The 22,316-nt window shown below is 42.8% G+C and overlaps 1 protein-coding gene across 1 annotated transcript; it reads left to right on the plus strand.

Moving 5' to 3' along the window:
• The first annotated feature begins 1,844 nt into the window (after positions 1 to 1,844).
• Positions 1,845 to 21,445, plus strand: arl10 (ADP-ribosylation factor-like 10). Its single transcript, XM_056397871.1, has 4 exons — positions 1,845 to 2,249; positions 8,986 to 9,169; positions 16,226 to 16,401; positions 19,081 to 21,445. Exons 1-4 carry the CDS (start codon positions 1,905 to 1,907, stop codon positions 19,252 to 19,254), a joined length of 879 nt encoding a protein of 292 aa, XP_056253846.1. The 5' UTR covers positions 1,845 to 1,904; the 3' UTR covers positions 19,255 to 21,445.
• Positions 21,446 to 22,316: the final 871 nt, after the last annotated feature.

The following is a 22,316-nucleotide window of genomic DNA, read 5'->3' on the forward strand; positions in this document are numbered from 1 at the left end:
GATGGAGCGCTTCGCCTCACAGATGTGGAGAGACACTGAGAGACACTGAGAGACGCTTCTCTCTCTCTCTCCGCTCTTCAACACTGTTCATCGGCAGCTTCATTCATATTCTGTCTGACACTCAAACGCATCCACCTCCCGCGTTTCTGCTCATATCCACAACGACTCAGCTCTGGCCTCTGACGTCTGAGCTCTCACCGGCACACCGGCGATGGGCGGGGTATTTCTGATGCCTTCAAGTGCTGTCGGAAAAAAGATACTTCTCTAAATAACTTATGATGAACGTGATTTTATAGATTAGTGGTCTGTTACTTGTTATTATAAAATACTTAATGAGTGTGGTATCTTATTTTTGGATTCCGTGTTTATTAAAATCATTGTACATAGAATCTGCCTGCTGTCACTGCATTTCTACAACAAAAGCTTTAAGATTTTACTTCATCAGGAACTTCTATTCTCCACCAAAAGGCCAACTACAGGGAATTCCTTGAGGTTAATTTTTTCAACTTTTCAAATCCAGAACAACTTGAAATCATCAAAGGTCAGATTTCTGAACTTGAAGTTGAGTTGTATCTGTGTTGACACAATGACAGTGTCAGGAGCCACTGTTCACAGCTTATCAGTCGGAGAGCAGCTGGTGAACATAGCGGAGCATTTAGCAGCTAAACAGCCAGATATTTCCCTCAGGAGCCGCTGGAGACTAAACACAGAGCTATAGGAGAGGAAACGCTGGAGTTAGATTCATCAGGTGGACACAAACAAAACTCCACATGAATCATCACGCTGCTCTGTAACTCCTGGATGTGGAAATAAGTGACGATTTGTTCAGCATATCAACCTTAAAAACTGATGCTATGTCAATGCTGCGCTCAGAGCCGCTGCCCCCCAAGTGGAAAACATCAGTTACTGCAGGTTGAAAGTTATGAAGCATGAATTGTGGTCATGGTTAGAAGAAATCTCGTCTTGCTCTCGTCTTAATTACTACCGCAGCTCGAGGTTTAAATGTATTTGTCATTTTAAGACACCTTGATGAAACAACTGATTGTCTCTAGTAAAGGCTTCACAGTTCATAGAGAGTGGGTTGGAACGGGGTGTTGGAGGGTCCCACAGGTCATTTTTACCCTGCGCCCTCTTACTGGATAAACTCGGGCCTGTTATTTGGTGCAGATTTACACTTACAGTTGAGTAAAATAAGCAGATTTAAGACTTGATTTTAAAAATAAAAGGCAAGGCAAGTTTATTTATAGCGCACCATTCAGACACGAGGCAATTCAGAGTGCTTTACAGAGGCATGAAAAAACATTAAATACAGCATTAAGATGATTAAAATAGCATTTGAAAACAATAAAACAAATTTGAATGAATAAAAATAAAAATATTTAAATATCTAAGATCAGTTAGGAAACCTTAGATTGACAGGACCAAATCCAAACTGTATGCTTCCATTATTTATTAATCTGTTAACATCTGATTAATTATTTAGTCAATAAAATGTCTCAATATGGTGAAAAACGCCCAATCAAATTTCCCACAGCCAAAAATTATCTATTATAACTTTTATTATTTTACCTGCAGTCCAAATCCCAAAGACATCCAGTTTACTGTCATATGTGTCAAACAAAAGCGTAAAATCCTCACATTCAAGAAGCCATTTTGTTGCTTAAAATATGAGTAAAATGATTAATCGATTATCTAAATAGTTTTTGATTTATTGTCTGTAATCGTTGCAGCTTTGGTTAAAAGTGCACCTAAAAAGTGCTGGAATCCGCATTTCCACATGAGATTCCAGAGTTTACGAGCAGCACTTGAACGCAGCATCTTTTTTTTTCTTCTTCTTCTTTTTTTTTTTTTTATACCCCTCTTGCGCGTCTCGAAACAAAAACAAGCAGAGAGAGCTCGGTCACATGTGGAGCGGCAGGGGAGCAGCAAGAAGAAGAAGGAAGCGGCAGTCACTCCTCAACACTGTCGGTATCCAGGAGAGCGGTGACCCCCCCCCACCCCCTCCTCTCCACACACACCTCCACCTCCACCTCCGCCCTCAGGTTCCCCTCTCTGCCTCTCTCTCTCTCTCTCTCTCTCCGGCTCCAGTCGCCGCTCGGTGCGCTCCACATATGGTTCTCCTCCGGCACATCTCCATCGCCCTGACCGCCGCCGTGGCTGCCCTGGGCTCCGCTCTCTTCATCGCCTTGAACTACTTCTACAGGAGGCGAATATGGTCCCCACAGGCGGAATACTGCACGATCAAGGAGGTGGGACAGCATGTTTCTAATTGACCCCCCTCCCCTCCCCTCCATCCATTTTTTTATTTTTATTGTATTTTATTTTATTCCATTAATACTCAGGTGTTTCACTTAGACCGGAAGGAGGTTAAGAGGCTGTCATTACATCTGACTGAGGGAAAAGCTGCTGAGTTATGATGATTATAACTGAGGTGATGGTGATGAAGGTGGTGAAGATGTCATGATGGAGGTGATGATGGTGGTGATGAAGATGATTTTGATGATGCTGGAGCTGATCATATTTCAAAATAAGAGGATGTGAATGGAGAGAATGAGGAGGAGGAAGATGGTGCTGCTGCTGATGAATAACTGATGTGTGAAGGATGTGATGATAGTGATGATGCTGATGATGATGATGATGATGATGAAGGTAACACTGATTGAAGAGAAGTACATTGTGATGATGATGATGATAGTGAAACCGCTCATAAAGAGGAAAATGTGCCACTAAATATAAAGATGATGAAGAGGTTGATGGTAATGATGATGATGGTATGGACGGCACTGATGATGAAGATGATGGTTTTGATGATGTCACTGACTATGAGCACGTTATAAGCAGACGACAGTGGTGATGATGGTATTGATGACTGATGGTGAGGATGAAAACCATAATAATGATGAAGATTGTTTTGGGTTTTGATTGTGTTGTCATGGTGATAACGATACAGAGGTTGGTGATAATGATGGTGATGGTGAAGGCTCCAACCAACCGTTCTCCATCTCTATGTTACGATTGGTTAATTGATTAATCGTCAAATCGATTCTTTACACTCAACGATTTTGTTTTAAAACGCGTCTCTTCTCCTGCGTTTCCTCCTGCCGTCCACACTGCCGCAGTTTTCCAGCCCTGAAAACTGAGAGTTTCAGAAACGCTGCTGAACCCGTTTTATTTTGAAAACTCCGAGGTTGTGTTGTCGTCTGGAAAACGGAGACCTGTAGACGATCTGCTTCCTGTTTACACCGGCCCAGCACGTGCTCAGTGTACGTGAATGATCATGTGACGTGCGTTTTCAGGTGTGTTGGATTGAAAACATAATTTTAGAGTTGTGTGGACGGAGCCAAAGACAACAGAGAGTGAACTCCTGATGCTGGTTTTCTCAGAATTTCTCTGCCATGTTTGTGTCTGTGTCTGATTGTGTCTGTTAGACTCGAGTCTTCGAGAGATCCTTGAAGATGGAGAGAGATGCCCCCTGTTCCGGTCACATTAAGTTGCTAGTTCCACCATCGGAGAATCACAGACCAGAACAGTCTGGACTGAGACTGCCTTGTCGACAGCCCTTGGAGGAACGCAGTTTCCGAGAAGGAGCATAATCCTGAATGGTTCAGACCCAGAAGTCCCTCTGGGTAGCCATCGGAGATCAATGAGCGGCTGGTCTGTAAAGCAAAGAAATATGATGATAAATAATGTAACAATCATCGACAGACACGGAGAAATCAAAAGGAAAGTCTGATTTCAGTGATGCAGATCATAAACTGTGCTGCGGCTCAGTGATTAGATGAAGAAGCTGAATCCTGCTGAGTGGTTCAGACAGCCAGGAATCAAACTGTGTTCATCCAGGTGAAGCTGTGAGCCGCTGCATTGTGAAGGAATCCAAGACAGAAGAAACCTGGGCTCATATCCTGAGTGTGATTAAAACCAAGACTCAAAGCTGAGATAGTAACGTGCAAATCCTCATCAAAAAAGCTGCCAATTGACTAAACAATGAATCGACTCTAATTGCTGCTGTTGAAAAGAGACAGAAAAAGAAGATGAGGATGATGTTGGTGGTGAAGTTTCCAAAGCCTGAGAATGAGCAGATGTGTGTTTCCGTTTGACGTGATGCAGTTGAGGTGATGCGAGGTTTGCTCCGTCAGATTCCTGCAGAGACAGACAGAAGTGAAGCAGCTGGGTGACTTGATGAATGATTCTTGAACGCAGCACTACAGCTGCAGACTGAATCTCTTAATAAAATCTATTTGCATATCTCTAATCTTGTTTCCTGGATTCAATCAGCAGCAGCCTGTAATAGGCTTAGCCTGCTTTATCTGGCTCAGTCTGTCTGCGGTGGATAATGTTGTCAGTGTCTGGCAGCAGCTTGCTGCAGAGGGGGACTTAAATGTTTTCATCCCGGGAGCCAAAGTGCAACGAGATGCATTGTAATCATGTTTCCCGGCTTCGGAGAGCAGGGGAGTTGACTAACAGCGTGTTTTTGACCTCAGGGGGTTTCAGTGGGCGGGAGGGATGCACCTGCTCATTTACACAGCAACAAACAATCACAGCAGAAGAAGATTCAGCCGCATCCCACAAGGGATTCAAACTGCAGACCCAGACACGAGGGGATACATGCACTTATTGGACTTCTCCTGTGTTTTATTTGAAGTGTTGATCCATAAGAAGATATGTTTGTGGTTTTAAGAACCAAAAACCATCTCAGTGTAGTTTTACATCTCCTCTCTCAGGCTTCTCTCTGGAGCTCTAACAACAGGTCAGTGAGCCAATCAGAAGAGAGGAGGCTCTGAGCCTCTCTTCTGATTGGCTGACTGTTTTCTAAGTGATCCAATAAAAATACAGCAGATTTCAGGTAAAAACACCAAAGAAACCATGCAAGAAACCAAATCCTGCAAAGGTTTGGACGGTGGGTCCAGGTGGGCGGGGCTTGGTGACTGCTTTGTTGTGACATCACAAAGTTCCAGAAGTCCTGACGGCTGGTTTTAAGGCTCAGTTTCTGAATACAGGCTGTGTGCATTTCTCTGTGGACTGAGGCTTTGATACTTTCACAGTATTAATATAGAAGCTAGAGCTGATCTATAATCACACTGCACATGGACAGAGACCTTTAGACTATATGGGACCTTTAAGACAACGCCACTGGTCAAACCATGGTATTTATATAAATCAATAATATGAAACAGAAAAAAAAGCTTTCAACAACAAGTGTTGGGTCAAGTTGTAGGAAGTACGGTCACGATCTCTCCTTTTGTTCCTGAGTTACAGCGTTGAGTAATGGCCAGAAGTGTTTTAGCAGAACATTAATATGGCACAGTGACGTTGACCTTTGACCTCTTGGATATAAAATGTCATTAGTACTCGTAGTATGAGGCGGTGTTATCATAAGATAGAGTGTTTTGTTGTTGTTAGGTTGAGTGGTCATAGAGGGAGATGATGATTGTTTCAAATGACACACACACACACACACACACACACACAACAACAACAACACACACACACACATACACACACACACACACACACACACACACACACACACATCAGAAATGTGTGAGTTGATGCTTTCAGAAACCGCTCCTCAGAAACGTGACGTCACGGAGGCTACGTCCATTTTTACATACAGTCTGTGGCGTTTCACCAAACCTCAACACAGTAATTCAAATATGGCGACACAAGTGAGCAATACAGAACGTACAACGGTTTATTCATTTATTAATCCTTTTTGCAAAATTAAAATCAATAAATTTTCTGCCTTATTGCCTTTAATTAGTGAGTCATATCAGCAGTAATTAAATGTCGAAGGTGATCCGCACTCCGCTCCCTCCTGCTCTGACGATGCCGCCACTATCACTGTCGCCACGTAAACATCATCTGCTGAATGCAACAAGTTGATGTCGAATGACGGTGCGGACGTGAAGTCACAACATTTGATCACAGAGGAATTCCTGGAAGACGAGGGAGTGATGGTACGTGACGTAGAGGATCGCAGTTTCCCTCCTCTCCTCAGTAAATCGCTGGCTATAGAGCTTCCATGTGATAAAGCCCTTTGTGTTGCCGAGCGTCCTTGAGCAAGACGTTAAATCCCTCCCTGACAGATCCAGCAGTGCAGATCCGCAGCTCTTTTCCTTTCCCTCCCTGTGGAGCAGAAAAACAATAGAAATCAATACAATATCACTGTGTTTATGGGAAAAGTCTGAACTGAGTGAGTTTGAAACCTGAAAGAAAAAATGCTTGTGAAGAAACGGAGCAGGAGATGAACGGCCGGCGCTCAGGTTTGATTTGAAAAAGTGTCAGATCCATTTGTTAATCAAAAGGAATAATCAGCGTGGAAGGTTTTTCGTTTGCTCTAAAAGCTTTTGATTAACGTCTCCTGTGTAAATCCTGGGGCCAGGTGAGCTCCAATCAGACGACAGGAGCAGAGAGCAGGTACTCTGTGGAAGAATTGATCACTTTGCACAAAATCCATGCTGATAAAGCTACAAGAAGCAGCAGCTCGGGCTCTGCAGCCTCAGCAGCCGCGGCGAGGCTTCAACACTCTCAGGGTTTGAGGTTTTGTCTCCCAGTGAGCTGCATCAGCCAGAAATACACAGAGCTGTCTAAGCAACCATGTTGATCTGCCGCTGCGTTCGCTCAGCAACACCAGTCAGCGACTTCTGCAAGAAACACGTCCAGATTCATTCAATTCATCACAAAAACATCTCCGTAACTCCATCCTGCGACCTCTACCCGACACTGTGGTGTAGTCTTATCTGTCGGGGGATCAAATTAGAGCTGATTCTGAAGGTGTAATTATGAAAATGAAATAAATTCATCTTTAAGGTCCGATCGACCATCAGCAAAGTGAAGTTAAGTGATATTTTTTAATAAAGATGCTGAAACCGACGCGTCTCGGCTCTGAAAGGGCTGATAGGAATTGCTAATCAACTTTGCACGTGTGCAACACGGCATGAATAAAGACTAACCTTGTGTGACTTTTAAAAAGGAAGATGACTGACGTGCGTGGGATCTCCGGGGGACCGAGGCTTCCCGGCGCCTCGCGGGCGCAGAGAGAGCACGGATGGTTTTCAATCCGGTTGCTAACCTTTACCGACTGTCAGTCTTTCCTCAGAGAAACGCAAGCACTCTGCAGGTCCTTTTAAAGAGGACCTATCATGGCCGTTTTCAGTGTTAATCATTTCATTCTTGGTGTCTACTAAATGAGATTTACATGCTTTAATGTTCTGAAAAGACTTTATTTTTCTTCTTCTGTACATCTTTTACTGTCCTCTACTCACCCTCTGTCTGAAACGCTCTAGAGAAGCAGTCGGGCTCACATTAAAAATGAAGCAGATTTCTACAGGCAGTTGAGAACATGGTGTCTTTTCGGCTTTTTGGCTACAAAACTAAAGAAAACTCTTCATTATAATTAGTTATGTTGGGGGGGGGGTTGTGCCAAGCTTGCAGGGGGGCGTCCAGGTTGCAGGTGGGCGGCACCAGCAGAGGTATTGACGTCAATAGGACCAGGAAGTAATGGCTGGACTCCCAACGAGGCGTTTCATACAAAGGAGAATATTGGGTTGTTACCCTGACAGAGTTTCTCCCTTTGGTGTAAACTGTGATCCTTGTGACTCTGGAAAACATTTGCATGTACAAAAAACCTACATAACACAGAAAGGTAAAACTCAGAAAAGCATAATAGGTCCCCCTTTAATAAAGAGCAGGGTCATCATGATGCTGCTCAGTGATGTGTTTTATTAAAGTGTGATATCAGGAGTTTTACCTCTAGAGGTTTGCAGATGTTGACTCATATTACTGAACATTATGAAGTGTCTTTTTGAACACACCCAGGGTCAAAGTCCCAACAGCCTGATGAAGTCAGTTTGATACATACTAATGATCCAGTCTGCGGAGGTGCATATAAGTCAGTTTGATACATACTGATGATCCAGTCTGCGGAGGTGCCAATAATGAAGTTGATGCTTGCTAATTGGTGTTTCATCTGCATTTATTAATCAATTTTTCAATAGTTTAATCTGCAAAATTAAAAACAAGACGAGGTCAAAACCTATTTTATGTCTGGAGAGCAACGTATTAGCATTCGAGTGTTTCAGCTCTTTATCCGTTTGCTTCTCTCCTCCTTTCTGTATTTTAATACGGCTGAATTCACAATAGTAATGTTCTCATTTACATGTTTTTCTGTTTCTGTTGTTGTCTGCTGCTAAAATCCTGATTCCATAACCACAGTGTGGGACTCTCTTTTATGGGAAGTAGCTAAAGTTTATCCAAAATGTTGATGTGAAATGTTGAAAATGCTCGGTGCTTTTTTGGTCTCTAAATCTAGCGACACATGCTAAGTTGCTAACACTACAAGCTTTAAACTCCCCCTAATAGTAACTGTGTGTGGCAATTCATTTTGAAAGAGGAACGGCCAATAGGGAAGATCCAACACTCAGCCGGTTGACCAATCGTGTAACTTGATCATTCACTCAGTCATTTGACATTCATGTTTACGTTTACATCCAGCTACAAAAAGAGTGGAGTTTGATCACCACGATGTCCCATTGGATACACCGATGTTCAGTTTACAATAATATGAAATACAGAAAAGTGGCAGGTCTGGTGGAAAAACTCAAACCAGCAGAGTGGAGGCTAACATGCTTTTGAATGTGATGTTTAAAAAGTCATGTGTTGGTGTCCACATACTTTTGGCCATGTAGTGGACCTGAAGTTGTGGTGTAGATGTAGGTTATATTGGAGGACCTGGAGACCCGCAGCATGGCTCTATGTGCTAACACTTATGACACTGTGTTCATATTCAGATTTGGTTGGCTGTGTAATGAGCATGGAGCATTTACACCGTGTAAATTTACTCTATTTGTAAACCTAAGGCAAACCTCCAAACCCCCGCTCGTCTTGAAAGTGAGCAAATAACCTCATTTAGCGCTGAATAAATTATGTGTTAATAATTTTTGCCTCAAGTCTACATTTCTGAACGTCTCTGTAATCTGCCCGCAGGAGGAGGAGGAGCGAGGAAAGCGCCAGGTCCTGGTCCTCGGTCTGGACGGCGCCGGGAAGAGCAGCATGTTGCAGGGTCTGACCCCCGGGGAGCCGGCGGCCAAAAGGGGCCGCTGCCGACCCACCCGCGGCTTCAACTTCATGAGCCTGAACGCCCCCGCCTGTCAGCTGGACTTCCTGGAGAGTAAGACTCCCTTTTATCCCTCCGTATCAAACACTGCAGGCACTGTGTGGAGTCTTGGGTTTTATCAGACAGCATGAAGTGGGGAAATGGAAAGAGCTTTTTACCTCTCTGTTCAGTACAGTCGGCCATTTGTTTCATTAAACACGCATGGTAGCCGACAACGCCACGGACATGTCTGAGAGAGTCCGCACAACGTCATTTAGCAGGTTAGCTTGTTAGCTTGTTTACATTATTACACATTCACCTTGTATGGGTCACATGACGTGGAATCTATTAAAAATGATCATTTATAGTTGTAATAGTACAATTTACTAATATATTCTTTTTTCAATGGCTTTCATGTGACGGAGTGGTTCACAGTATAATGTGTAATCTGTAATTACACGGTCTCATAAAGACACATCGCTCTTTATTCTACATTTCTTCCATAAATTTTTTTTTTTCAATGGTTTTCATATGACCGAGCAGTTTGTGGTTTATTCTAAAATATGTAATCACATGGCCCAAAGAGGACACATCACTCTTCTATTCTATATTAGTACTTGTTCTGTTTATTCATATTTCTTACATAAGTATGACTTTGTTTTTTCAATAGATTTCATGTCATATGACCCAGTGGCTCCATGGCCCAGTGAGGGAACAGTCCTTTATAATAAATGGTATTAGTCTCTGAAGTCACTCTCAGTGGTTTTGCAGGAGGCTGGGAGGTGAGCTAACCGACCTCCTAAACTTATATAAAGATGGACGTAGCCTCCGTGACGTCACCCACAGGTTTCAGATTGAGCTGCTCCGCCGTCGCCATCTTGGCAGCGCCTTACTCCGCCTCTAACTCCCAGCTAATCCAAATATGGGCAAAGAGGTGGGTCGCGGTTGGAACCAAGACTTCGGTGCAGGTTGGTTTAATAACCTGTTAGCATCGTTAGCACAGCTAGGCGTCTTGCTCGAAGGCTAACCCAAGGCTAATTCATTTACTGGCTAATTATGCAGAACTTTAAGCCTTAATACAATTAAAACAGAGTTTAATTTATAAAAATTCACCCCCGTACAGTTGTCATGAAGGAAGACATTAGTTATAGTGGCCAAAACTGTTTTTATACCAGGCTGTAAACATGTTTATTTCTGCTGTAAAGTTGGATATTTTATGGGAGTCTATGGGGATGGACTCATTATTAGGTCATTAGAGGAACTGTGGTTTTCTTTTAGGAAAATTGTGTGAAAGATCATGTGAAATTTTTTTGTTCATGCTGTATTTTCTTCTGAAGCATGATGCATTAGAAATATGTTGTGTATTTCGTTGATAGGTACATTTTGTATTTGAAAAACAAAATTCATTAGTATGTCAATGATGTTTCGTGTATTAAAACCACACTGTGTTAGTGAATTGTGGGGCATTTGCAATAAATGCTCTGTTTGTTTGTGAAGTTTTGGCTTGAAATTACCTCCACAGAGCCGCCCCACAGGCAACATATGTACCCTGGTAACTCTGCGGAAAGCATAGGGCAGTAGCGATGCCTGAAGGACAGACTCGGGGAACAAATGACTCGGTTGTTCAACTCGCACAATCACAGATGTGAAGCAAACGAGCGAAAACCGCCTAATGACGATTACACGAACGACATTCAGCAGATGGAAGAAGAAGCATGGAGATAGCATAGAAATCGAGATAGATAACAACGTTTTACAGCACCACAGGAGTGTGTTGATCAGCACCCGAGGAAGTATTCAGATCTTGAAAATCAATGTATTTAAAGTACAACTGAGGCTGGCAGGAATTTGACCGGTAGCTTTCGGTCATGAACTCAACCGCTTGACAAGTGGAAAAGTTTGAACTGTTTGGGGTCTAGTTGGTTGGGAACCATGAAAATCTGTCAAATAGCCGTCGACCATATTTCTATCTGGATCAAAATATTGGGCTGTAATTGATTAAAAATCTGTAGAGAACATAAAGGACGAGTGTGTTTGGTTGTTGTTCAGAAGTTGATCACAGTTTCAGTTGCAGCTGCTGCATCCATCACTGCCAGCACTTTCTATATCGTCCTTATTTGTTCATTGATTGGGGGAAACTTCAACAGCAGTTTTTTTGGGATCATGGAAGTGAACACTTAAACTTTAACTGCAACTGTGACCTCGAACGAACAAATCAAACCAGAATGGCAGATAGGTCCAGGTAGGCTGTGTTACATCTACAAACACATAAATCCTCCTGATTATCATTCGTCTGAAAGCCACAGCGCTGCACTAAAAATAACACACATGACTTTGCGCTTCATTCACTCTGAGTCCTGAGTGTGAGATGTGGAACTGCAGCCGGCCTTCAGAGCGAGTTCCTGCGGACGCATTCGGGGGAACGTGTCACGTTCAGCGGCTGATTCATTCACGATCTGAACACGGAGATCGCTGGAGTCTTTGTCTCGGTGACATTGACGCACAGGCGTGTAGACAGCTCAGTGCAGACTCAGAGGCCGTACAGTGCACGAGGACTGACGAGTTTCTCTTTAGGAAGTCCGTGGGGAAAATCCAGCTTAAAAGCCTTTAAACTCCACATGAAAAGATACAGATCAGATCCGTTAGAGAAGCGTTTTTAGGCTCTTGGGTTTGTGCTAAAGGGAAGTGCAACTCAGAATCAGGAGGAAGTTTCTAACATGTACAAACTGTGCGTGTGGTTCTTTCCTCTTTGGTAAACACGCTTGTGTCAGTACAGTATGTGCTAGTTTTCCTCTTGGTTTGAGGAAGTCCATCAGCTCTGGTGTTGAGAGCATTAAAGAAACAGCCCCTGTATATCCTCATATACTAAATGTTTATTGTGTTCAGTTTTTCTTCAGGAGCAGATCAGTTTCAACCTACTTTCGCTCAGGTTTTTATCTTCCTGTGAATGAAAAAGTTGTGTTTAGAGTAAAGAGCCTGGAGACAAATGCAAATGAGCTGCTGATTATACAGAAGTCTCCATGTATAAAAACATGAAATTATGAAACTCCCGTTAGAGAGTGTTGGGTGCAAACAGTATTTCTTAAAAAATGATTTTCATGTTTTACCTCCTTTTTTCTTTGTAAGATTCAAACTAAACATCAATAAGTTCATTTTTTTCTCTTCTTTTTGGAAAAATAACACACCCAAAGTATCTACTGTCGCAGTTCATATTCAAGAAATTGAAGTAATTGCTCATTAAACAGTGAAAATTATGAGCATGAATCAAACTGCAGCTTTAGTACTGTGTCTCAAAATGTTTTATTATTTTAAAATGTGTGTGTTTGTTTCTGCTGCTGCAGCAACATCCCCAGCTGTGAGAAGCTGCTTGTGAGGTGCATTGTGGGACAACAGTCCATCGACACCACACTTAGAAGTCTAACATATTTGGTGTAATATGTGTCTCAGTGGCGTCTGCTTCCGGTGCTTTACACCTCCACCTCCAGCCTGTACGGTTCTCCGCTTTCATTCATGCTGCTTGCATCTGACATCCATCCATCCATCCATGCGCTGTTTCCTGCGCAGCCTCGTACATTACCTGCTACCCCCTGATGTGGACATCCTTTACAGATTCTCTCTCGTCATTGTGGGAGTTTCCAACACTGTAGTCTGTGCAGTGGACAAATCTCTAGCAAGGGCACCGGAAAGCGACTACTTGTGAAGTAACCTGCTGTCTCAGGGTGTTTTCACACCTGCACTATTCAGCCTGGTTAAACTCAACCCTGGTTCATTTCCCCCCTTGGTACGATTCGTTCAGGCAGGTGTGAGAACAGTAATCTCCCTCAGGTGCAGACAGAGAAAGAGACGGAGCGGTTCGAGCGGACCCCCACGACCAGGTGAACTCACAAGTCTGAGCTCGACGGTTCCCACAACCTTCTTCCTGCATTTACTTTCCTTCTCCAGACAATCTGACCAATCAGAGGAGAGAACGTTCTCACCCTGGTTTGTGATGATGCATTTTGGTTCACTTGAATTTTTCTTTGTGTGAAAGCAAACTAAACCTAGAAATTTACGTCACGCAGACCCTGGCGGACCCTCGAGAACTCCAGAGCGTGAAATGTAACACTGGTTCCAGTCCGTGGAAATACTGGATTTTAAACGTTTCAATGTGAGATCACAAAAATACCTTTGAAGATAGAAACTGCCTCTGGATAACAGCTTTTTAAAAAAAATAAGGTTTGAGGTGAGAAGTCAAGTGGCAGCGTCATGCAGGGAGTGCCGAGGGGCAAAAGCAAACAAATCCATAAAGAAACAGACTTCGCCACAACACTGGATCCATGTCTTGGGGTCAAAGTGGAATTTAGTTGGACTTTGGCTGCGAAACCGGTTTAAACCAGCAGCTGCGGCTTGTGTCGCTGCTCAGAGTGCAGCCACAATCTCCTGCGGGGAAAAAGAAAGTGACACCTCCATCATCGTCACTGAGGAAAATATCACCCCTGTGTGACTCAGTGTCTGCTGTGTGTGCAAATGTGGGTGTGCGTCTAATGAGGCGGCCCGTGGAGCAGCAGGACGAGGGGTCCCGCTGAGAAACACAAGCTGCTCCTGCCGCCGAGCGTCAGGTCCGCCGCTCCGCACCTCATCACGTAAACAGTTATTTACTGCTGCCACATCACATCAACCGAAGGTATATCACTGCCCAGTTTCCTAGCAACATTCTCCATTAAGTCCGGCACTAATGAATTCTCGCCGCGCCACGCTGAGTTCGGAGGCGGCGGTGGCGAGGACCTGAAGTCATACCTGCTCATCATGGGAATCATGGGATGTGAAACCCTTCGTATACTGTGAAACTTTCCCTCCACTGAAGCTGGGGACTGAATATATATTAACAACTCTGTCCCCGTGACCATGTGATGCCTTTTTCTATCACAGTAAATCAGCCAGTTAAGTGACTGAGTCAACCACCGGTCCACAGAGCTGGACAGATAATGATCTGTGTGAACACCGTCCTCCAACACCCACTCGCTCTGAGCTCTGACTCCTCCGTGTTTTTAAACATGGAGGCTGCAGTACTGTACATTTATATGAGACCAAACAAATCAATGAATCATGTGCACACAGACAACTATCTTTCCAAAAGGCCAAAATAAAACATGTCCTCGATTTTAATCCAGAAATGTAAGAATAAGGCCTCCGAGCACAAGAGAAGAAAAACAAATGGAGGAAAGAAAGAGGAGAAGACGCTCTAAGAAAAGGAGGAAAACAGAAAATAAATCAAAAACGCCCCGATGCTGAAGAATAACAAGAGCCTCTGAGTAACGGACGGAAACGAAAGAGCAAAAATAAAGTTCAAAGACGGCGAGGAAACTGAACAAACTGTATTAAAAGAAAAGAAAAAGCAGCTTCTCGGTTGTATTTTGCTCAGAGCTTCTCTGACGTCTCACGTCTGGAGGCAACTAGATGGGAAAAAAAATGAATCCAAACAATTTCCCCAGCAGGGGAACGTGGAGATAAATAACGGCCGCGTCGTCTCAGCCTATTTCATCCCTCAGTGAAAACTAGATTAGTCCGGTGCACATCTGAAATTAATCTGTGACCAATTTGTTGAAAGCAGGAATGCCAACAGTTTATCTACAATTCAGCTTATCGTCCTGATTTATGTTAAAGCCTTCTCTTCTTCTTTTCACTGCAACACAAAGGAAAGTGGCAGAAAAACATCTGCTGACCGCCTCGAGCGAGGCGATCAGTCAGGGCCGTGTGGCTGTTTTTCTGTAGCTGACCTTGCAGCCGCAGTTTCTCAGTGTCGATCAATAAAAGAACATTTCTTTGGATCCCGTTTGACTCTGAGCGCCCTGTTGGTTCTGCTGCTCTACACTTAAATATAAATCTTACACTTTGGGTAGACAGACCCCTCGGGATGTTATAGTTAAATAACAGGCCACTCCCTTCTCATTACAGCCTCATTTAATTATGGAAAACCCCCCAATGTAAAACAACTGCTATGTCACAAAAGACTGACGAGACTTTTCTTACGATCTTTAAAGATTTAGATTTTTCTCCAAACAATGGAAAACCAGATTTTAGTGCTGAACACAAATTAAAGCTCCATATTTTCCTCTTCTCCAGTGTTTTATTTTGAAGTGTTGATCCATAAGAAGATATATTTGTGGTTTTAAGAACCAAAAAACCATCTCAGTGTAGTTTGACATCTCATTTCCAGGCTTCTCTCTGGAGCTCTAGTAACAACAGGTCGGTGAGCCAATCAGAAGAGAGGAGGCTCTGAGCCTCTCTTCTGATTGGCTGACTGTCTTTTAAATGATTCAGATTTCAGGTAAACACTCAGAGAAACCAAATCCTGCAAGGTTTGGATGGTGGGTCCAGGTGGGCGGGGCTTGGTGACTGCTTTGTTGTGACATCACAAAGTTACAGGAAGTCCTGACGGCTGGTTTTAAGGCTCAGTTTCTGAATACAGGCTGTGAAATAGTACAAAACAGAATAAAATCAACTCCCACACGCTGTCAACATTTTGAATTTAAAATGTTAAATTAAATTTCACCCTGAAATACCTGATGAAGGTTGCCTGACCAATTAAATTCATAAATTCAGTGTTAGTGTTGAGAGTATGTGGGTTGTTTTTATTTTTGTGCGCTGAGATTCAGTCATAATCTTGGGAACACATACAGTACCTGTGATTTAAAAAAAAAAAAAAAAGAAAAGCTTTCGACCATATCCCATGATCTTCTTCAGAGGATGGAATGTAACTTACATATGTAATTTTGAATTGGTCACATGATCAGAAACGACCGTTTATTAAGAATGAAATTCCATGTTTTGAATCGGTTCGTTAAGAAGGACTGAGAGAAAGTTTCGTAAAAAGGCAAGCAAGTAGACCTTGAGTTCAGAATATTTCACCACAGATACCATCCAGATTCATTTCAGAAGCCGAAAGGCATATGGAGATTAATTTAAGTTGTACAAACAGAAATCACACACACACACATGCAAATTAAGATGATTTGAAATGTATAAATTAAAGCCAAATAAACCCCTAAAAAACTCCAGAATAGCTTGTTAGAGGAGGCCGTACAAGTGAAACAGGGAAAGGTGTGAGAATATGTATATGTAATATGAATGTTTGTGTTTCGTGTGCTGCAGTTGGCGGCGGCGAGGACCTGCGGCGCTACTGGTCCGACTACATGAGGAGGACTCACGTTCTGGTGTATGTGGTGGACTCCGCTGACAGGAGCCGCCTCCCAATGGCGAAGGATGAACTGCACCGCCTCCTGAGGGTGGGGCCGCAGATGCCCGTGGTCATCCTAGGAAACAAGCAGGTAAACCACCTGTTTATCTCTTCTTAAAGGGCCGCACCCACAATTTTAACTAACACACAATGATAATTAAATTAATCTTTATACTTTGCAGAAATGAATGGAAATCAATGGCTGCCTTGAACATTTAGACAAATACATCAAAAATGTAAAACTTTAGAGCATGTGTTTAAAACTACAAGGCGGAAATGTTCCTGTGGATGAACTGGAGCTCAATATTAGTGAAAATAGAAAAGGGAACAGCAACAGGATGCTCATGTAAAAGCCATCACACTGGTATTCTGGTTAAAATCCCTCGAGTTAACACAAAAAAAAATAATTAAATTAGGCTAAAAATAAAAGTAAATGTGGACAAAATGACTTATTGGAGTGAGCGGATACGACGTCATTCCCTCTTCATTTATCCAGCGATGATGATCCATCGCACTCCTGAAATAAACATTTCCACATTACCTCCTCGGCTCGTATTTCTTCACTCGGCCCGGCACTTGTGAAATTATACATGACCCTTCGAGGGAAGAGGGAATATTTGTCACGCGTGCTGTCAGAGCGCCGCAGCTTTCATCCTCCTGCTCTGAGATAAAAAAAATAAACCTCAATGCTTCATTCGTAATAAAAATCGCTTCAGTTCAAGATGAATATCGAAATGTTCTGTACAGAGCAGGTGCAGCGTGAAGGTAATTCTGAAGTATATCATGGTTAAACCATCCAAATCAAGAGGTGCTTTAAACCACTACAGGTGTGAAATTAACACACTCTCCCTTCACTGCTTTCATCTTGAAGATTAATAAGGAAACTGGGAACATCAAACAGGAAGTCTCCCAGCGAGATGAAAGAGGGACTGGTGCATTTTTAAACTTATTGCCTATAAGATTTGTAATCCAGATCGTCTCTCAGGTTCAACTGCTGAGCTTTGACATGAGAACGTCAAAATGCTCGACACAAATGCAATATTTTACTCTAAGTACGGTCTTGGAGGTTTTCTAAAAGACACATGAAGAATGAAAACATAACTTCCTCCTTGGTGAATGTGAGATCAGGCGAGTAGTTTTCAAAGCAGAGCTGTACCGTGTGACAGTAATGAAATGAGAGAAGACAAGCCGTGATGGATGACCAGTGTCAACCCTCGGGGGTTTAAGGGCATTTTCTTGATTTCTTCATTATTTTTTTAACTTGCATATAACATAACACTCGAGTGTTTTATATCTCAGCAGCTGTGCAAAGAGATAATTCGGCCCAAATGCTGAAAAATTGAAGCCTGTTTGCACTTCTTCAAATATCTTGTGAAAACACAACTTTACTTAGTTTATGGAAAACACCTTCGTTCAGCTGTAAAAACAACCTTTGTTGTCCTGTGCAAATGATGCAGGTAAAATAAAAGAAGCAACGTCTTCAGTGGGAGGAGCTCTTTTTTTGACAGCGATACTCTCTCTCACCCACCACTACTTTGTTCTCTGCCTCGGCACTCGCTCTGTTTAAACAGCACAAAGGATGTTTCCAAGCAGAACCTGTGTGTTGGAAAAGATGTGGTGCGAAGAAACGAGGCGGACATCTATAGACTCAAGCCTGGGTTGAATGGTTTGTGTAGGAGGGCGGCATTAACTTCACTGTCTTCGCATATGAGTTTTTATCAGAACCGAGACATTCACCGTTAGAAAATGTGACATGTGGTTATTTGCAATGACACGCCGTGAAGTATTACGCAAGTTAATGATAATTACATTCTTACTTACAAAGCCAAGTCCGCTTCATCAGGTTGAATACATTTGTTGGTATTGTCAGATATCAAGTAACATAAGGTCTTTCCTTGATGGCCAAAGCCACCGAGACAAGTACGTCCTTTACAAACATGTCCTCTGGCAGAAACCATGCAATTTGTGTGGTACGAGGCCCTCGTGTTCCTGTGGTTCTGTACCACATGCTCCTCTGGTAAATTACTGTGGTACTCAGTGGCTGGTGTGATATTTTGGGACGTTTACCACAGGATTGTATCTCAGGCGTTTGGGTACTGTACCGTACGTTCTGTGGTATTGTACTATACATCCTGTGGTACTATACCACGTGCTTATGTAGTAAATTCCCGTAGTACACAGATACTTGTGTGGTATTTATCCTAGAAAGTGCAGTTTGTGGTAAATCTGTGTTATAGTGTCACAATTTCTGTGATATATTATTATTAGAAAATTTTTAAGAGTATTTTTTACCAAAATATGGCTGCATGTTGCGTCTGTTTGTTGCTAGTACAGCTAACTGCTAGCATTTGTTAGCTAGTTGATGTAGGAAACCAACCTAGCAATAAACAAAAGCTGTGTTAACCATATTTTTGCCACAACACTCAAATTTGCAATAGTAAAGCTAAACACAGCTTCTGCTGAGTTTCACATTTGTCGCACACAACCACGTTAGCTTATGTTAGCCTTGAACGGCAAACGCAAACAGTGCTGAGGACAGGGGTGTTTATTGCTAGCTTTGTTAGCTGTTAGCAACAAAATCATCTCCACCAAACTGTTAAAACATGATGAACACAGCCTCTGTTTGTTAGCATGGTCAGCTGTTGATGCTACCAAACTAACTAAGATGTTGAACAGATGCTTTGATAGAAACTCATCTGAAATATAGTTTATTTAAAAAATGTAGATTTCTTGTCAAACAGGGTTTTAACTGGTTTCACGCTCTTCACAGGATAAACCCAACGCTGTCAGTGTGTCGGAGCTACATGACGCCTTGTCTCTGGGCTCTGTGACCGAGGACAGGAAGATGTTCCTCTTGGCCGCCCAGCTGGGTTCGGATGGAGCCCTGAGGAACTCCCACCAGAGCCTGGACAACATCCAGGACCTCCTGCTCCAGCTCGTCTGATTTCAGCCCCCCCCCCCCCACACACACACACACATACACACACACATACACACACACACACACAGGGAAGAAGAGGAGGAGATGGAGGCACAGAAACAAAGGGATGGCTTAAGGACATCCTCCTCTTCCTCCTCCTCCTCTTCCTTATATAAGCTTTGGCTTATTTGAGGCAGAGGAGGAGGAGGAGGAAGAGGAGGAGGAGGTGATAAAGGCCTTCGAGACAGAGGCAGAGGGTTTTTTTTCTTATTGAAGAAGATGAGATTGAGAAGATGGGAAGATGCCTTCAAGTACCTCCTCCTTTTCCTCCTCCTGTTCAAACTACGTCATCTCTTCCTCCTCCTTCATTACACTTTTCCTCCAACTCGTCTCGTCACCCTCGCCGGAGAAGAGGAGGTGGCGAGTGAGGAGGACGAGGGTTTTAATCACAGACCTGTGACTCAGAACCACAGAGTTCGCCTCCTGCCGACGACTCAGACTTCGAACTAGTCTTAATGTCAACCTGTTACAGGTTTATTTAAGCATGTAGATTACACTGTATAGAAGATGTGAACTGAAATATGTCAAAGATTGTAGACGCATACACAGATTTTCTTTGGTTTGCTGTTTTCCGAGAGTCAGCAGAGCAGAACAGGCAACACTCAGCGTTGCCAGGTTGGAGGCCCCCCGGGGACCGACACTGCACCAGCTCCGTGAATTTCAGCGACTCGGTTTAATAGATACTCGCCGACCTCTGCACGGAGGCTTTTCTGAGATCTAGGGGAATTTTGTGAGGGGGATTTAAAGGGACTCCCCCTGACATTTTAAAAAGCAGAGTTATTTCTCCTCTCACAACTCTTGTCAGGTTTCTTCACGACAGCTTGAGAGCATTTTAAGATTCAGTGTCTGAAACCACAACCTCTCTGTGAGTATAGTTTCTGGATCAAGTCAGTCCAGACTGTTTTCATCGTGACATTTAACATGTAGTCCGAACAACAAGAAAAACTGTCCCTGAATCACTTGCTAAAGCTCCTAAGGCCATATTTCACACGGCACGAATGAAGCCGACGATGTACTCAACAAACACTTGATGTGCATCCACTGGGTAGCAGATGTGTAGGATGAGGTCGGTGTTATTCTGTTTTTCTTCTCATCAGCAAATCCCACGAAAAGACCAAAACCAAAAAAGATGTAAATCTTTGAAAACAGCTCAGAAATATATTTTATTTTTTAAGTTTTTACTAGTGCATTTTTGGGGACTATTTTCAGCAGTGGATTAATACACATTAAATGCTCTAGTAAGTATTTGGGGCAGCAGGATGTGCGTGCGTGTGTGTGTGTGTGTGTGTGTGTGTGTGTGTGTGTGTGGGACTGAGTCAAAATAAACTACAGTGTGTGTGTGTGTGTGTGTTTATAATAACGAAGCAACATGTCACCCAGTGCGACAGTGTGACTCACTGATCGTTTTTTGGACGACAATGGAGCTACACAGATAATACTCGTTCGTAGGATCGATTAATTGTTGGTTTTGGTCTTTTTCGTGGGACATGTTGACAATGAGGAAAATACAGACTATCATCAGCTTCATCCTTTAATGTTTTTACTCATTATTCAGTAAGAAAAAAAAAGCATTAAGCGAAGATGAGATCAGCCAAATTCGTCACTCCATCTCTGTTTGCTTAAGGATTTGCGCACAATTTGGATTTCACATCCTTTTTAAGCCCAACACGCTCCGAGTCCTGTTTGCTCCACAGCTGTGCAGAATGTACCAGTATCCAGAAAAACACACATCCTTGAATGTCTCAGTGCAGATGTGACTACTGAGTGTTTGACTCTGAAGCTACTTGTAAAGATAAACTGCAGTTGGCTTGACTCTTGATTATTCTATCGCCGCCTGTGTGCAGCCATGTTTGCTTTTGACGCACAATCTTGTAATGAATGTGAAGTTTTATTCCTTTTGATGTGGCGTGGCTCTGCAGAAAATGTTTTCACAGCAAGTAAGATTTTAGTTGACTGCTGTATGTTTTTTTGTTGTGTAAAGGGAACTGCTGGATGTGAATTCAAGCATGTCTTCATGTTTTTATGTTCTCTTTTAAAACTTCAGCTGCAATTTTGGATTAAGTCTTGATGTGTTTTTTTTTCTTAAAACAACAGAAATCAACCAAAGTACAAGTGGAGAAAGAAAACCTGCCAATAAACACAGTTGTGTACTCGACCTATGTAGACAAAATGATCTGGAGCCACTGAGAAACAACACGGGAGGGATCTATACAGTGTCCTACACAAGTTGAGTCTTCCCCTCCTGCGCCCGCCGCCTGGGCACGTCAATGCAAACACAAAGATAAAATCTATATATCCTCTGTAGCTGCCTGACCTTGTTTCGTCGGGCAAAGTACCACAACTGGTCAAACAGGAAGTTTGTGACAACTCACAGCTCGTCACCTTCATCTGAAGCTGGAATTAAAGATTATGATTATAAGCACTGACATGCTCATTAGCTTAAAGCAACATCTGTGTTCACAAATTAAAGTGTTCAGATGCGTCAGATTCGTTTTGAGATGCCGACATGTAATAAATCACTTAGATATTTGAGTAAATAAATAACAGGAGTGGTGTTATATGTGATTTTAACTTGCAGATCGAGCTCATATCTACACAAACTGGGTCTGAGAGTGTTGATTCATTAGTCAGTTAATAACCCAAACAAGCCAAGTCATTTCATTTTTAGATCAATGTTTTTCAGCTTGTTTATCAGATATGTGCACTGGAGGTTTCTTCAATGGACGTTCTCCACCAGAGCTCCTCATCACAACAACATGCATCCTCACATTTACTGATTTTCATCCAACGCTGCAGCTGCGTTTGGTTTCCTAACTGTCCCGGTTTTGTCCCCAGCTGCGGCTCCGGTTCAGGTGTCGGCGCTAAAATGTCATTTTAACCGGATCCTTTGTCTAAATAAAACATTCTGTCGCGCTGAATTGAACATCCTTAAGGAAAACAAATCACTTTGACTCAAGACAGTTGGTGCTGCAGGCGCTGTGGTGTATATTAAGTCTTGTTTGAAGGTTGTTGTGTAAAAACGAAAA

Source organism: Seriola aureovittata, chromosome 15 (assembly GCF_021018895.1).
Source record: "Seriola aureovittata isolate HTS-2021-v1 ecotype China chromosome 15, ASM2101889v1, whole genome shotgun sequence".
NCBI lineage: Eukaryota > Metazoa > Chordata > Actinopteri > Carangiformes > Carangidae > Seriola > Seriola aureovittata.

Bases quoted from the DNA above. Each gene is read 5' to 3' on its own strand.
- arl10 (XM_056397871.1), top strand. From the start codon at position 1,905: ATGTGGAGCGGCAGGGGAGCAGCAAGAAGAAGAAGGAAGCGGCAGTCA. The intron at 9,170-16,225 runs GTAAGACTCCCT...CGTGTGCTGCAG, and splicing joins TCAGCTGGACTTCCTGGAGA to TTGGCGGCGGCGAGGACCTG. The intron at 16,402-19,080 runs GTAAACCACCTG...CGCTCTTCACAG, and splicing joins TCATCCTAGGAAACAAGCAG to GATAAACCCAACGCTGTCAG.